General features: G+C 39.1%; 2 protein-coding genes across 2 annotated transcripts; one reads left to right on the forward strand and one right to left on the reverse strand.

The window, feature by feature from the left end:
* Positions 1-1,086, forward strand: LOC115994288. Its single transcript, XM_031118369.1, has one exon. It carries the CDS (start codon positions 1-3, stop codon positions 1,084-1,086), a length of 1,086 nt encoding a protein of 361 aa, XP_030974229.1.
* A 4,916-nt stretch (positions 1,087-6,002) lies between these two features.
* Positions 6,003-6,937, reverse strand: LOC115963348. Its single transcript, XM_031082349.1, has 2 exons — positions 6,549-6,937; positions 6,003-6,445 (listed from the first exon to the last, which is right to left on the reverse strand). The coding sequence occupies exons 1-2, from the start codon at positions 6,915-6,917 to the stop codon at positions 6,413-6,415; spliced, it is 402 nt and encodes a 133-aa protein (XP_030938209.1). The 5' UTR covers positions 6,918-6,937; the 3' UTR covers positions 6,003-6,412.
* Positions 6,938-17,178: the final 10,241 nt, after the last annotated feature.

Raw genomic sequence — 17,178 nt, forward strand, 5'->3', positions numbered from 1 at the left:
ATGGAATCCAGTACAAATCCAGATCCTGCTGCGCTGGCCCTACAAATCCAGTCGCTGTCAGCAACCGTGGAAGAACTCACAAGACAGAACCAAGAGATGAAGCAACAACTGCTGCAGGAAAGCAATCGCGCAGATAGGGGAGACGACGAAGACAGCAACAGAAGGCGAACCAGCACTCCGAAGGAAGCAAGCTCGGATCTTTTGAGAGAGATGAGGAAAGAGATGGACGAACTAAGAAACGCCATAAAAGGAAAGACGGACCAAAGCTTGGAGAGAATCGTCCGGAAGACGGATTCGCCCTTTACCATAGCCGTCCAGGAGTGCCCTGTACCCTCCAAGTTTCGTCTACCCCAGCTGGAACCTTTCGACGGGCTAAAAGACCCCTTGGATCACCTGAATACCTTCAGGATGACCCTAGGCCTCCAACAGCCGCCTGATGAGATCTTGTGTCGCTCATTCCCTACGACCCTCAAAAAAGCAGCCAGGGAATGGTTCAACAAGTTGCCAACATCGTCCATTGACAATTTCGAGCAGTTGAGCAGTTCCTTTGTCCGTCATTTCGTAGGAGGACAGCGACCGAAGAGAACTGCCGACCACCTGCTTACCATCAGACAAGGAGAGAAGGAACCACTGAGGTCTTACGTGACACGCTTCACCCGAGGAATGCTGGAAATAGACGAGACAGATGACAAGGTACATCTCACGACCTTCAAAGCAGGATTGAAGTCCAGGGATTTTGTGGCATCCTTGGCAAAGAACCCCCCTAAGACGATGGCCGAGGCACTGTTGAAAGCTCAGAAGTACATGAACGCGGAAGAAGCCCTGGCAGCTATTGACGGAGTAGATAAGAGTAGGGAAAAGAAGAAAGAAAAGGAGGACGATCGAAGAGGGCTAAAACGGGATCGGGCTGACAGACGGAATGACGATGGAAATCGAAGGAGAGAGGACAAAAACCCTCATCCATCAAAGTTCACCCCGCTGGTGATGCCAGTAGATCAAATTCTAACAGAAATAAGGGACGAACCATCCCTAAAGTGGCCAAAACCACTCCATTCAGCACCTGGATTGCGCGACAAGAGGAAATAATGCCGTTTCCATAAAAATCATGGGCATTACATGGAGGACTGCAGGGACCTAAAAGAACAGATTGAGGAGCTCATCCGTAGTGGGAAGCCACAACAGTATGTAAAAAGGGGGGATTTCGGCAGGTACGGACAGAAAAGCTAGCCAGTTAATGCACGAAGAGACGAAGATCGCCCCCAACCTCGTCCACAAAGCGCACTAGGGGAAATAAAGACCATCGCCGGGGGACCAACCACCGGAGGATCATTTAAGTCTCTCAGGAAATCATACCAAAGACAGGTAAACAGCGTCCACAGCATACCACCATCAAAGCAAAGACGCACCAGTGAGGACTTGCATTTCTCTGAGGAAGATGCCAGAAGTGTGAAGCAGCCCCATGATGACCCGCTCGTCATTATGATCATGATTGAGGGGTTCAACACGCGAAGAGTCCTGGTCGACAGCGGAAGTTCAGCAGACATAATCTATCTTCCTGCTTTCCAACAACTAAAGCTGGACCCAAAAAGGCTCCGTCCTTTTGAGTCTCCCCTCGTTAGTTTCAGTGGAGACAAAGTATACCCCAGAGGAATCGCGACGTTAACAGTAACGGCCGGGTCATACCCCCTTCAGGTAACCAACCAGCACAATTTTCTGATAGTAGACTCACCCTCGTCCTACAATGTGATCATTGGGAGACTAATGCTTAATCGCTGGAAGGTTGCTATCTCCACCTACTGCTTAAAGGTGAAGTTCCCAACAGAACATGGTATCGGTGAGATTAAAGGAGATCAAGTACTGGCAAGAGAATGCTACCATGCCGTCCTGGCCTCAAAAGAAAACCATACATGGACAATTGAGGAGAAGACGCTAGAGATTATGAAGAAACTTGAAACGGTAGATCTGGCTAAAGGGAATCCTCCAAAGACGACCCAAATAGGGACGAGCATGAGTCAAAAGACGAAAGGTGAAATCGTCAGCTTTCTAAAGAGCAACCTCGATATATTCGCCTGGAGCCACGAGGATATGCCAGGGATCTCAGCAAGCCTCATCCAGCATTACTTGAATGTTGATCCGGGGAAGAAACCTGTCCAGCAGAAAAGGAGAGTCTTTGCTCCTGAGCGAAATAAGGCAGTGATGGACAAGGTAAATAAGTTGCTTGCAGCAAAATTTATCCGAGAAGTCCACTACCCAGAGTGGTTGGCCAACGTAGTCATGGTCAAAAAAGCAAATGGGAAGTGGAGAATGTGTGTCGACTTCACAGACCTGAACCAAGCCTGCCCAAAAGATAGCTTCCCACTGCCCAGAATCGACCAGCTAGTAGACTCCACAGCAGGGCACAAACTTCTCACATTTATGGACGCGTTTTCAGGATATAACCAGATACAAATGGCTGAAGAAGACCAAGAGAAGACCGCTTTTATCACCAGCCAGAGACTTTACTGCTATCAGGTCATGCCTTTTGGGCTCAAAAACGCAGGGCCCACCTATCAAAGATTGGTGAACCAGATGTTCGAGAAGCAAATCGGGAGAAATGTGGAGGTTTATGTTGACGATATGCTCCTCAAGAGTAAGGAAGAAGAGAACCATCTGGACGACGTCAGAGAGACGTTCAATACTCTCAGACGGTACAGCATGAAGCTAAATCTGTCCAAATGTACCTTTGGAGTTTCCTCGGGAAAGTTTCTCGGGTTTGTAGTATCGCAGAGAGGGATTGAAGCAAACCCCGAAAAAGTCAGGGCCATCCTGGAAATGTCTTCACCCAGGACGATCAAAGAAGTGCAGTCCCTCACAGGGAGAAATACGGCCCTCAACAGGTTCGTCTCGAAGGCGACGGACAAATGCCTTCCATTCTTCAAGATTTTGAAGAAGGCGTTTTCATGGACGGAGGAATGTGAAACAGCGTTCCAAGAGCTGAAACGTTATCTTAGCAACCCGCCCCTCTTAAGCCCGTCCAAAGAAGGTGAAGATCTATTCCTGTACTTAGCCGTCTCGATCACGGCTGTCAGCGCGGCATTAATTAGAGAAGATGGTGGTTCGCAACTTCCTGTGTATTACGTTAGCCAGGCCTTCCAGGGTGCCGAGGCAAGGTACCCACGTATAGAGAAGATCACCTTCGCCCTGATTATGGCTTCGAGAAAATTTCGTCCATATTTTCAAGCCAATCCCATCATCGTGATGACGGATCAGCCTATAAAAAAAGCAATGAACAAGCCCGAAGCGGCAGGAAGAATGGTGTAGTAGGCAATCGAGCTCAGCCAGTTCAACATAAAATATCGTCCAAGGATGGCGATAAAAGCACAAGCACTAGCTGATTTTATAGCGAAATTCACCATCCCTGAAAATGTAGAGAACATCTGGACGGTTAATACTGACGGATTGTCCACTCAACGGGGAGGCGGAGCTGGCATCGTCCTCACTTCCCCCCGAAAAGAATGTCATCAAGTATGGAGTCCAACTTAAATTCCCTGTGACCAATAATGAAGCAGAATATGAGGCCTTATTGGTGGGATTGAGAGTAGCCCGGGCACTAGGAGCTGAGAATGTTGTACTCAAAAGCGATTCCCAACTCGTCATTGGACAAGTAAGAGGGGAGTACGAAGCAAAGGAGGCTAGGATGCAAAAATACCTCAAGCTGACGAACCAATTGATCAGCTCCTTTAATTAAATAGAGTTCGTTCAGATTCCCAGGGATCAGAACGCAGAAGCTGATGAGGTGGCCCGAAATGCCTCAACGGACAGCGGAAGTAAAAGGTTCGATTGGAAGACGGAAGAACAAAACCATCCTAGCATACTGGAGCTTCAAATTTCCTCCGTCCACACAGACCATGGATGGACGAGCCCGATAGTCACATTCCTTCAAGAAGGACGACTACTGAATGATCCAAAGGAAGCTAAAAAGGTAAGGAGACGAGCAGCCAGATTTACGATACTTAATGACGAACTCTACAAAAGAGGCTACTCCCAACCGTATTTGAGATGTGTTGAAAAGGAGGAAGCCAGGTACATCCTTGAAGAAGTACATCGGGGAATTTGCGGAGATCACACGGGGGCAAAGTCCCTCGTCAGAAAGATTATGAGAGCTGGCTACTTTTGGCCAACAATGCAACGAGACGCAGCTAATTTCGTGAGGACGTGTGACAGTTGCCAAAGATATGGGAATGTTCAAAGAATACCCGGGGAGAAGATGACCACAATATCATCTCCCTGGCCATTCGCACAGTGGGGGATCGACATCATAGGTCCCTTACCTCAAGGAAAGAGACAGGTGAAGTTCCTGCTCGTCGCCATCGACTACTTCACAAAATGGGTGGAGGCAGAAGGTCTGGCAACAATCACCGAAGCAAAGGTACAAAATTTTTTTTGGAAAAATATTGTTTGCAAGTTCGGGATACCAAGGACGATCATATCAGACAACGGTTGTCAGTTTGACAGCCAAAACTTCAGGTCATTTTGCTCGAGCTTGGGCATCAAAAATAAGTACTCATCACCAGGTCATCCCCAGGCCAACGGACAGACGGAAGTAACCAACCGGACCCTGCTCAAGATCATCAAGTCCCGGTTGGTGGGGGCAAAAGGAATGTGGCCTGAAGAACTGCCAAGCGTCTTGTGGGCATATAGGACGACAGCGCGGACACCAACTGGAGAAACACCGTTCAGTCTAACATATGGCACAGAAGCAGTTATACCAGTCGAAGTTGGTCTCACAAGCTTAAGGAGAGAATTTTTTGACGAGCAAACCAATGAGAACCAATTAAAGGAAAACTTAGACAGTCTGGACGAGATTAGAGATCAGGCAGCTGAAAGAATAGCAAAGTACCAGCAGAAGATAACAGAATACTATAATCAAAGAGTGAAGCTGAGAAGATTCAACATTGGTGACCTCGTCCTTAGAAAAGTCACCCCTGCAACAAAGGATCCAGCACATGGCAAATTGGGACCGTCCTGGGAAGGACCCTACAGAGTCGTCCATTATTTGCATCAGGGCAGTTACCACCTGGAGGACTCAGAAGGAAAAAGATTACCTCGTCCGTGGAACGTCGAACATCTAAAGAGGTATTACAAAAAGGAACCATAAACTTCATTGTAAAACCAATTTGATACTTCTATCTTATGTAAGCAATTATTCGAATTATAAGTATTGTCCAGCATCCCTTAAGAGTTATTGAGCAAATCATGCGCCACAGTTTTCAAAGAAAAGCACAAACGATCGTCCCCAAAAAAGCTTAATGACGATAAAATTCCTTAAATGGATGTACATCGTCCCCAAAAAAGTTTAATGACGATAAAATTCCTTAAATGGATGTACATCGTCCCTAAAAAGTTTAGTGACGATAAAATTCCTTAAATGGATGTACATCGTCCCTAAAAAGCTTAATGGCGATAAAATTCCTTAATCGATGTACATCGTCCCTAAAAAGCGTAATGACGACAAAATTCTTTAAACGGAATTACATCGTCTCTAAAAAGCTTAACGACGACAAAAATTCCTTTAAGGGGATGCACGTCGTCTCAAAAGCTAAAATTCCTTGATGTCCATATGCATCGCCCAAACTGATCACACAAAATGATTTCGTCTATACAGAAAAGCAAGAGGATCAAACTCCTCAAGTTGATCAACGTAACCTCATCCATACAGGACAACCAAAAAGTCAGTAAATGGGGAAACCTTTCTAAAACCCCCAGGAAGGTACAAAAATCCTCACACAACTCATGCAATCATGAAGAGCAAAAACAAACACAGACATTTATAAAATCAAACATAGAGTTAAATTGTTCTGAAGGCAAAAATGGGGGGCCCCAAAAACAGGAGGGGCATCCAAACAACAGCTGTTCTTAACTTAGTGCATAATTAAAAAAAAAAAAAGAAATTTTCCTTAAGGAAGAATTAAGCTGGAGGGGCAATATCATCGTCCTGAGATGGTTCAACACCGGTAGACGCCACTGCTTAAGCCGCTTCGTCCTCTTCAATCTCCTTATCGACGGCCTCAAAGTCTAAGTCGTCAAGGTTCACGCCAGGACCATGCTTGATCAAATACCTTCGCAGCAGCTCAAACCCTTTGAAGTACCACTGGAAAAGAATGGTGTTATATTCTTCCGTGGTCTGGAAAGCAGTGACGGCCTTGGCCACTGCAACCTTCATCTTCTGAGCGGCCGCCGCTAGGAGTTCGTCTTTCTGCTTCATAGATTGCCTCTCAACGTCCAGCTACTCCGTCAGTACACGAACCTGCTCCTTGGAAATGTTAAGAGAATCCATGGTCGTGATCAAATCCTTCCACAAACCAGAGGCCTCAGCCTCCATAGCTTCCACCTTCGAGTTGGCCACAACGGCCTTCTCTTCGTTCGCTAAATACTACGTGGTGATGTGCATGGTCTCCCCCAACACCTATGGACGAGTACAAAGTTAATAAAAATTAGTTCAATCAAAAGCAACAAAAATGGTCAAGCAGATAAAAACGAAGAAAGGGACAAGATGTATGATGATTCACCTGCACAAGCTTGTGAACGTGACGGCTCACCATCTCGTGTGAAGGAATGCTCGTGACTTCCCTCATCTCACCAGGGGTAAAGAGCTCGTTGGCACGATCCATGGCCGTCCCAGCGTTCGACCAAACGCTGGCACCAACTTTCTCTTTCCCCTTACTGGCCGCCTTCTGCTTCTTAGAAGGACGAGCCACCTCCTCAACCGAGATGCCAGGGGATGCAGCCGGACCCTCGTCCAGATCAAGTGTAGGAGTGGACGACCCTTTCTCCACCACCTCTTTCTCTTTCTCCTTTTCTTTATCCGTGATCCTCAGCCTCTTCTGGCCTATACTAGAAAGGGGCTCATTCTTTTTGCCCTTAATTTTGTTGTACATCTCTTTGTTAAACTTTAACGTCATTTCTACACAAAAGAGATCAAGGACGAATAAAAGGAATGAAGATAAACACGAAGAAAAGAGATGACTTGAGGTGCAGCTTACGTTTTCTCTCTTCACGGTCGAGGGTACTGAGTACGTAGAGGGAAGGTTCTGGTCCCAGATAGTGACGAGCTAGGGTACGTGGATCGATCAGCTCACCAAAATCTTTAATCGTCCTTGCGTACTTGATCGCAGCCTGAACTCGCTCTACAAATTTAGCCTCAAGTTCTAGACAATTTTTCACTGCAAAGGACGACATCATTAAAAAAAAAAAAAAGGCCAACAATATTGGGGTAAACGCACCAATCAAAGGGGTCTCCCATCGTCGCAGCAACCTAGGTACGTTCCCCCACAAATCATCAGGCAACGTTTCCCAACCGTCCCCAGATACAAAGAAGTATCTTGATTTCCAGTAGCGAAAGGACGACGGAAGGTCAGCTACCAGACGAGCCTTCCTATTCCAGGGTACAAACTCATAGTACCCAAATTCTCTGGACTCTTTCAGACGGTACAGATGGACGAACTCATTAACTGAGATCATATCCCCGTCAGCAATGGTCGTCCAGATCACCATACAACTGATCACTATTCTCCAGGAGTTAGGCATAAGTTGCCCCGGTGCAAGGTTAAAATGGTAAAGAAGCTCCATTATGAACGGATGGACGGGAAATCGAAGGCCACACGAAAAAGCAGCCTCGTAGAAGCAAACTTCTCCGTGGGCAAAGGCGCAAGCCTTTTCGCCCTTCCTGGGAAGACGAGCTCTGGTTCCCTCCGGGAACTGGAATCTGTCCTTAAATTTACTAAAAACCTCAACTTTCAAGGAACAATTTTCCTTGAGGGCATGAAATTGACGGACCGTCGCTGGAACGGGAGAATGGGAGGACGAGGGAGCACGGGAAAGCGCGGTAGTCGTTACATTGACCCCGGCCTCTTCCTCAACTACGTTAGAGGTCGAACCCCTCTCTAAATCACCTAACCCTCCTTCTAAACCCATATTTTCCTCTCTTAGGAGCCCTCTAATAGACCGGAACCAAGCTTGAGACTCTAACAAAAGAGGGTATAAAGCACCCAACGCCGAACCTAACCCGGTACCCCTACTAACAAATTCCTCAACTAGTGGGTACGAACTGGCAAGCGAAGGCGCACCCAATGGGTCACCGGAAAGCTCTACCAAGGAACCTAAGCGGGTAAGGAGAAAAGCTACGGAGGGGAAGTTACGACTAACTTCAAAATTATCCACCATTAAAGACAAAAAAAAACTAACACCACCACTCAGTAAGAAGAGAGGATAGTACAGAGAGGAAAAGGAACTTAAGTGACACAAATGCAAGGAAAAATCAGAAAGGAAAGAAAAGCGTAAATGGGGGTGGGCGTACCTGGAAGTTAGGGAGAAAACTAAGGAGGTAAGGAGCAAAATACGCGTAGGAGAGATCAACCGCACAGAGAATGGGGAAATGGAAAAAGGAAAAGCCAAAAAATCAAAGGACTCTGCCTTGGAAAGTGCGGGAAAACTGAAAAGGCACTCACCGGAAACGAGGCACTCCCACCAATAGAAATCAAACACGTGGCACTGAGAGGAGCCACAGCCGCCACTACGCAATCAATGCGGAGCAGAACTCCAAGTGCCATAACTGAAAATAAATAAATAAATAAATAAAAAATAATGATAATAACAATCTTTTCATATTCCTATAATCGTCCAAGAAATGGACGACCATGGAATAGGGGGGCAGCTGATACGCCCGACCAAAATGGTAATCGTCCATACAATGTAGGATAGGGACGACCTTACTAAAACCGTCCAGAGGGAAAAGGTCGTCGCTCAAAGACCTGAACACTCGTTCCCACTCTTCGCGGAACCATTACAAGACATTAATCAACCTTCAGACCGTTGGGAATGGCAGCTCATCATTAACACCCAGCAAGGGCGTTACCAGGCAAGATTAAAGCCTCCATCAAGACTCCACCAACGGCTAGAAGAAATCACCTGCAAGCACACATATATAAAGACTGAACCCCAAAAGGGGTGGGGTAAGAAAATACTCTAGCACACTATTCTCATTGCTCTCCTTTGTCAATCTTTCTGACTTTGGCATCGGAGACCTTTTTGCAGGCACAGCGCCGGCGAACTGCTTCCTTTCTTTCGTCCACGGATTGCAGAAGATTGGTTTGGTGAGGGACGGCTTCCATCTGGACGATCATAACAAACTGACGATTAGTTCATCATCACTATGCAAGAGTTTCTCCCATTATCTGAAGTTGCTCCATCAAAAAAGACAATTTCTTGGATTGTTTTTTTTAGTCTGTCATTTGTTAAAATTAAGAACATGCACTTTTTAAGTATGATGATTGCATAATTTATATATGTTGGTTAGAGAAATTGTCATCTTATTATTTTGTTACTGCTATTAAGAAGTAGTTCTTTGGGATCCACCCCTCCCTCCCCTTGTGAAAATATGCAACACTTCCTTCCACCTATATGCTAACTTGATCTTTACGGGGACTACCAATTTTATAGTTATCATCATCTATATCTCGTGACTCATTGCATGATCCATACATATGGGAGGAGATGTGGAAGTTATTTAGAGTTCTGTTTCTTTCATCGTTTTGCACATTAATTAATTGCAACATTATTACAATCTTTAGCAAAAGTTGAAAAAATAGCTCATGCATTTGATGGAGTGAATGCTTGCTTGGTAGTTGGTACTCTAATCAATCATTCAAACAAAGCTTTTTAAAACAAGTTCAGGTCTCTATAAAATTAGCAAATTGGGGCATCTATCCAAACATTATGTGTCTGTTTGGGATCCGCTTATTTTGTTGAAACTGAAAACTTTTTGCTGAAAGTATTGTAGATAAAAGTAAAAATTAGCTGAAATAGTGCAGTGGAACTTATGAATAGTACCAAAAAATGCAGTGGAACCCATGAATAGTAGCAAAAATAAGCTAAATAGTAAAATAAGTTGGCAAAAATAATCTATATCAAATGCACACTATATATATATATATATATATTATTTTATCATTTCAATTTGTGAAATCTAGGATTCAACTTCTTGTGGATGAGATTTGTTTTCATATGTGAGGTGGTAAATTAGCAAACCTTAGAAAGGATTTCTTTTTTTCAATACGGGTAATGGTGAAATTGAGAAGGTAGTCAAATTTCATGAATTAGATTGCAAATGGCATAATCAAAACTTATTTTCTATATTGATAAATACATTAACATTGGCCATTTGAGCTTAAGCCAAAAAAATAAATAATTTTGTAACTCCATACAATTACTATTAATGTTCCCATTAAATTTCTAAGGTATAGCCAATTATGTACCTTGTTTACAAGGCATAGCAAGTGAAAGCACAACAATATTATCACAAATTGTTTTGAAAATTCAACTGGTAGTTAATCTATATTATACACATCAAGAATTAAACTTTCTACAAATCTACAAAGGAAAAAAATAAATAAATAATCATACAAAGATCTAGAATGAACCAATAAGTGATACAAAGCATAAAAATTAGACACTTGGGAAAATTGTATTTATTAAAAAAAAATCTTGAAAATATAAATCAGAATCGAACAATTTAACTTCATTAGCTCTAAAAACTCCAAAAAATTCACAAGAACAATAGAAAAACAATATTCCACCATTTACAAACTGAAACAATCAAACCTCTAGAATTAGCCATACAAATTGCAAATGAAAGAGTTATTTTGTAATTTATGCTTAAATGTTTCTATTGTGTCATAGGTTGTTTTCTTGATATATTAAATCATCATTCTCCATATACACTGCCTATTTCACAAAGAATGCTACTGGTTTGGCATTTAAAAAAAATTATGAATCAAAACACTTGCAATTAAGACAAACCAAGAGATACACATACAGTCAAAGTTTGGCCAAATTAAGTATAACAAAGACTAATCTCACACACTACACAATTAACACCAAGAATACAATAACAGTTGTAGAAAGCTGTTTATAGAACTTACACACAATAAAAAACTATCACACACAAATCATATGTATAGACAATTTTCATAGACTTAAACAATGGAATTTGTATGGATTACTCATCAATAACTATGAAAAATTAATAATCTCTAAGAATTATTGAGCAAAATAATAACATGATGAGTTTATGACTTTTATAATTGAGCAAAACATGCATATTTCTCTTACATTTTTCACAAATGCACAAGATTTCCTAATTCAGCAGGCTGAACTCCAATTAGACTAAGATCCTTTAGCTAGCTGTCATACCAGATAAAAAAAATATATGAAACAATAATATAAAATATTTAAATAAAAAAAATGAGAAATGATATGTCTACAACAATTTTACAACAAATTCTAAATGGCAGGTTGTTATTGGTTGTTATTGTTGGGGTAAAAAAGTAATCTTAGTGTTAGTTTCAAATTTGAACCAATAACAACTAACCACCTGTGATTTGTTGTAAAAATGTTGTAGACGTAGCATCTCTCAAAAAAAATTATCACCAAATTGAAAACAAAATTAATAAAGGAAGAAGCAGAAAGAGCTGTATAAAAGGAAATATTTTACTTGACATGGTTAATAAAGCTTTGGAAGGTTTTTTTTTTTTTTTTCCAAAGCATCAAAACATTTCTAGAAACTAAAGACCTCATATCATTATGGATTATCTCTCTCTCTCTCTCTCTCTCTCTCTCTCTCACAGAAATATTTTGCTGTCTATTTTATTAACAAAGAATCCTTCGAAGTTGATCCCCATCTTTATGTTTGGATACAGAGGATTGCACATACGTGGCCATGCACCCCTTATAGGACACTCAAGTAGAGTGCTACATAAGAGAAAGGACAAATCCTACCAAATCCTAACCCATTCCTTAATAAGAAAACATGGCTTAAATTATAATAAATACCATTGTTGCCAAGGAAAGAAAAAATTTTCAAAAACAAGCAATTGTAATAACAAAGTGTTTAAACCCTAGATGAAATTGTGAATGGTTCTTATAATTAACAAAATTATCTTTTAAAATAAAAGGATAGTTAAACTTGCTTAAAGAGTTTAAAATGAAACATAAGAGCCTTTAGCTTACAGTCATATACATTTCCATATAATATGTATTGAATTTTTTTGTTCATAGTAGTTATATAACTTCAAAAGTACTGGGGTTTACAAGAACTTTATTGAATACAGCAATGTATTTTATGCAAGTTGATTAATCCAGAAACCAAAAAGAAGAGGAAAAGGAGAAGACACTCCTTCAATAGCCATACTCATTGAGTGTATTAAATAGATTTACATGAACTTTAATATCAATTCAAACTTTCCATGCAGAGGTGCTTCTTAGCGACCCAAGTAATGATACAGGACAGGAGCAAAGTGTATTACATAGAATTACACAAACTTGAATATCAACTCAAACTTTCCATGCAGAGGTGATTCTTAGCAAACTATGACATATACAACTCCAAACTTTCCATGCAGAGGTAGATTCTTAGCAACCCAAGTAATGATTCAGGACAGGAGCAAAGTGTATTACATAGATTTACATGAACTTTAATATCAACTCAAACTTTTAATGCAGAGGTGATTCTTAGCGACCCAAGTAATGATAAATGACAGGAGCAAAAGGAGCTGTATAAATTTCCATATAATGTTGCCTAATATCCAAAACCAGAATGCATCCAAAGCAACAACCAATTAAATGCCACTAATTAAAAAGGGAAATATTTGACTTAACATGATTACTAAAGCTTTGGAGGATTTTTCTTTTGAAAAAAAAAAAAAAAAAAAAAGCATCACAACACTTCTAGAAACTGAAGAGCTTATATCATTATGGATAAAACTCTCTCTTTCGCAATGGTTTTCTCTGTCCTTGAGATTAAACAAAGTTCTTCCTTTAGAGTGCTGCATAAGTGAAAAAACAATCCAGCCAAATCCTAACACATGCAATAATAGGACATGGTTTGAAGTCTAAAAAGTACCATTGTTGGCTAGGAAAATAACAATTTTCAAAAACAAAAAAAAAAAAAATTGTAATAACAATGTGTTTAAACCCCAGATAAAATTGTGAATGGTTCTTAAGTTCTTATGATTATCAAAATTATCTTTTAAAATAAAAGAATATGCAAGCTCTTCCTATGGAAAATGTTAAATTAACTCAGAATCTAACCTTGCTTAAAGAGTTTAGGAAGAAACATAAAAGCCTTTAGCTTATAGTATTATATATTTCCATATAATCTAAATATAGAATTTTTTTTGTTCATAGTAATTATAAAACTCCAACAGTATCGGTCCCTGGAATTCATATAAACTGGGGTTTAATTCAATAAACAAACACCCCCCATTGGCCCGGGTAACACACACACAAAAAAAAAGAACCATTGTGATTTGGATAACCAATATGACAAGCTGGAATTGGTTCTATTCAAAAGTGTGTCACGCAATTTCAACGTAAAATTGAAGATATGGATCTCAAATTTGTTACAAATTGCTTAATGCATGGTTTTTTTTTTTTTTTTTGATAGGCTTAAAGTATGATAATTAAGCTCAAAGTGCAAGGCATATGCATCCAATTTCTAAAATTAAAAAAAAAAAAAAAGGAAATAAATTTAATATCTTTGGAAGGTATCCAAACATTGATCAAGATGTATTTAATGCCTAAGAATTAAAAAAAATATATATATATTATTAACAATTATTACAACATGCAATCCCCCAAACGGAAACTGAGGGTAGGAACAAACAAGAAATGAATTTGAAACTTGGAAACACAAAATCAAAACGTAAAATTGTTCAACCATAAATGCAAGCCATACTTCAATAAATACCAAAGGGGTACCGAAAATTACGCAGTGAAAATGGTTTTGTTTTTTTTTTAGGGTCATGCTAACGAATGCCCTTAGGGCACTGGTTAAGAATCCAATTTAGGAAAGTTTTGACATCACTTTTATGGGAAATGAAAAAAGCTATCAAAACATTAATTGTTTTTTTTTTTTCCTTTTCCCATAAAAACTTTCTTTAACTGGATTCTTAACCAGTGTTCTAAAGGCACTCATTAGCATTTCCCTTGTTTTTATATATATACCTTTTTGAAGCTGCAGAGGCCTAGTGATTGGCCCTGAATGCATTCCCGCCAGCTCCACACAAACACAGAGATACACAAACAGAGAGAGAGAGAGAGAGAGTGTGTGTGTGTGTGTGTGTGTGTTAAACTTAGTAACATGCATGTATAACACTATCAAAACAATAAAGCTGACATTAATAACATGCATGTATAAAAATAAAACAAGGGAATTTGTATGGATTACTCATTAACAACTGCGAAAAATTAATAATCTCTAAGAATTATTGAGCAAAATAATAACATGATGAGTTTATGACTTTTATAATTGAAAATAATAACATGATGAGTTTATGACTTTTATAATTGAGCAAAACATGCATATTTCTCTTACATTTTTCACAAATGAGCAAGATTTCCTAATTCAGCAGGCTGAGCTCCAATTAGACTGAGATCCTTTAGCTAGCTGTCATACCAAATAAAAAAAAATATATGAAACAATAATATAAAATATTTGTTTAAAAAAATCACCAAATTGAAAACAAAATTAAACGGAAGAGAGATATAGAATACCAAAGGTCACTAATTTTTTAATATTGTTAAAAAATGAATTAATATGTTGTAGGCTCCAGATTAATAGAAGAAGGGAAAAACAAAGTATGATGAATATATACTATTGGTTTTACTCATCCCAATTTGGTTGCTCTACATCCCAAATTCCAAAGCAAACACTATCAGAAAACAAAGTTGGCCTTAATAACATGCATGTATAAAAATAAATATTCAGCAACCACTCCATATTTCTTCATCAAATGTTTAACGGAACTAAAATAAAATGATAATGAATCTTTTAAAAATAAATCAACCCATAGACTCCATATTTCTTCACCAGATATTTAATAAAAAATGAAGCAACGGAACAAAAGGAGAATGATAAATCAGTCTTTAAGAAATCAATCAACCCATAGAGAAGAGAACGAAACTATAAAAGAATGATAAATCAGTCTTTAAAAAAAAAAAAATCAATCAAGACATAGAGAAGAGAACTTTAGAAAGAGATGTCTGTATTGTGATTAGTTGAGAATGCTGAACCACAAAACAGTAAAAAGTTTTATCTGATCTTCCACTCTTCTCTCTCAACTTCCAAGAAACTCATATGCATTGACAATCTCCACCAACAATTTCAACTTTCAAGAAAAGCACATAACCCACGGACATCCTTTAAACCGCACAATCCTCTACCCCTACAAACCTACAGCCCTCTGTCTTTGAGACTTATCTCCCCAAATATGTACAAATTGCAACAGAACCACACACATACTCAGCTAAACTTATCTCTTTGTCAGAGTCTGCCAGAAGAAGAACAAATTTTTTTCCACTTTTGCCCGCCAGACCCTGCTTTTCTTTTCCAGGCAAAATCGTTTGGTGAACTATAAGAGATATAGAAGAGATGTGGCCGTGGGTTATGTGCTTTTCTTTTGATTAAGCCCATATAAGCCCAATTAAAACAATGATAAGCCCAAATAAAACAATGATAAGATAAAGACAAAGCAGTAGAGTGTAGGGCTATTTAGGATCCGACCAGCAAGAGAGTGGGTTTGAGAGAGGCAAGGAAGAAAGACATATTCGGCGCTACATAAATCTTAAGAGCGTTAGGGTTTTCTATAGATTTTATTTTATATATACTCTGATACCAAAACGACGTGTTTTGGATCTAACATTAAGTTTAATATTAGTTCCAAAACTACATTGTTTTGGTATTTAGCTTTAACAAAAACCAAAAAAAAAAAAAAAAAAAAAAAAAAAAAAAAAAAAAACAAACAAACAAACAAACAAAACAACAGAATCACAATTTTAAACCCTAGAATTATTTAGATACGCACCTCCTTACTCTCTCATCAGCCGACCAAGCCCCAAACTCTCCCTCTCCCATAAATGTCTACCTCCTCTCTCTTTCTCTCTCCTCACTTCTCTGCCTTCACCTCCATTGCTTGCTACTTGCTACCACCGTATTCTGCTCCTTAATATCACAATTCTTGGAGTGTCACTCTTTCCTCTATCATTTTCGCTATTCTTAGGAAGTTGTATAGAAGATTTCGAATTTTGATGCTCCTCCTTACAATGCTTTCTTTAAGGTTTGTTTATGTATTTTATTTTCAATGGTTTTGAATGATCTTTTATGGATTCAGTTTAGTTTAGTTTAGTTTTTTTTTTTTTTTAATGGGGTTTTTTGTGATTTGAAATAAGACATTTTTGAGAGAAAGATTGTGAATTTGTTTGTGTTTGTGTGTTTTCTTTTTTCTTTTTATGGTATATTTGTCTTTTTGAATGATTATGATGGGGTTTGAATTGTTAACTACATTGTGTTTGATTTTGGGCAGTGATTGACGAAACCAGATTTTTATATAGTTAATAGATATGGATTCAATTTATTTTATTTTTTTTTAAATGGGTTTTTTGTGGATTCAGTTTAGTTTTTTGAATGATTATGATGGGGTTTGAGTTGTTAACTACATTGTGTTTGATTTTGGGCAGTGATTGATGAAACCAGATTTTTTTTTATAGTTAATAGATATGGATTCAGTTTAGTTTTTTTTTTTTTTTTTTTTTTTAATGGGATTTTTGTGATTTGAAATAAGATATTTTTGAGAGAAAGATTGTGAATTTGTTTGTGTTTGTGCGTTTTCTTTTGTTTCTTTGAGAGAAAGATTGTGAATTTTTTTTTTAAATGGGTTTTTTGTGGATTCAGTTTAGTTTTTTGAATGATTATGATGGGATTTGAGTTGTTAACTACATTGTGTTTGATTTTGGGCAGTGATTGACGAAACCAGAAATTCCTAAGCCGATCTGGTCCTCTCATCCTGAAATGATAGAGAGAAAAGATAGAGAAGAGATACAGAGAGTTCTTCCTGAGAGAAAAGAGAGAGAAGATATCTGGAGAGTTCCAGATCACCTTTGGCCTCTCTCCCTTTTCATTGTTATATGCCTTTGTCCCTTTTATTGTTTTATATATTCAGGCCAAATGCATCGTTTAGCCCTCCACAAACAGACAAAAAAGAAGGACTCACGAAACCACTGTAGAAATCATTGTAGATGGCATAGGCGCTTTTTATATAGTTAATATACATACATACATACATATACATATATATATATATATAT

The sequence above is a fragment of the Quercus lobata genome, chromosome 1 (assembly GCF_001633185.2).
Source record: "Quercus lobata isolate SW786 chromosome 1, ValleyOak3.0 Primary Assembly, whole genome shotgun sequence".
NCBI lineage: Eukaryota > Viridiplantae > Streptophyta > Magnoliopsida > Fagales > Fagaceae > Quercus > Quercus lobata.

Bases quoted from the DNA above. Each gene is read 5' to 3' on its own strand.
- LOC115994288 (XM_031118369.1), top strand. From the start codon at position 1: ATGGAATCCAGTACAAATCCAGATCCTGCTGCGCTGGCCCTACAAATC.
- LOC115963348 (XM_031082349.1), bottom strand. From the start codon at position 6,917: ATGTACAACAAAATTAAGGGCAAAAAGAATGAGCCCCTTTCTAGTATA. The intron at 6,446-6,548 runs GTGAATCATCAT...ACTCGTCCATAG, and splicing joins ACGTTCACAAGCTTGTGCAG to GTGTTGGGGGAGACCATGCA.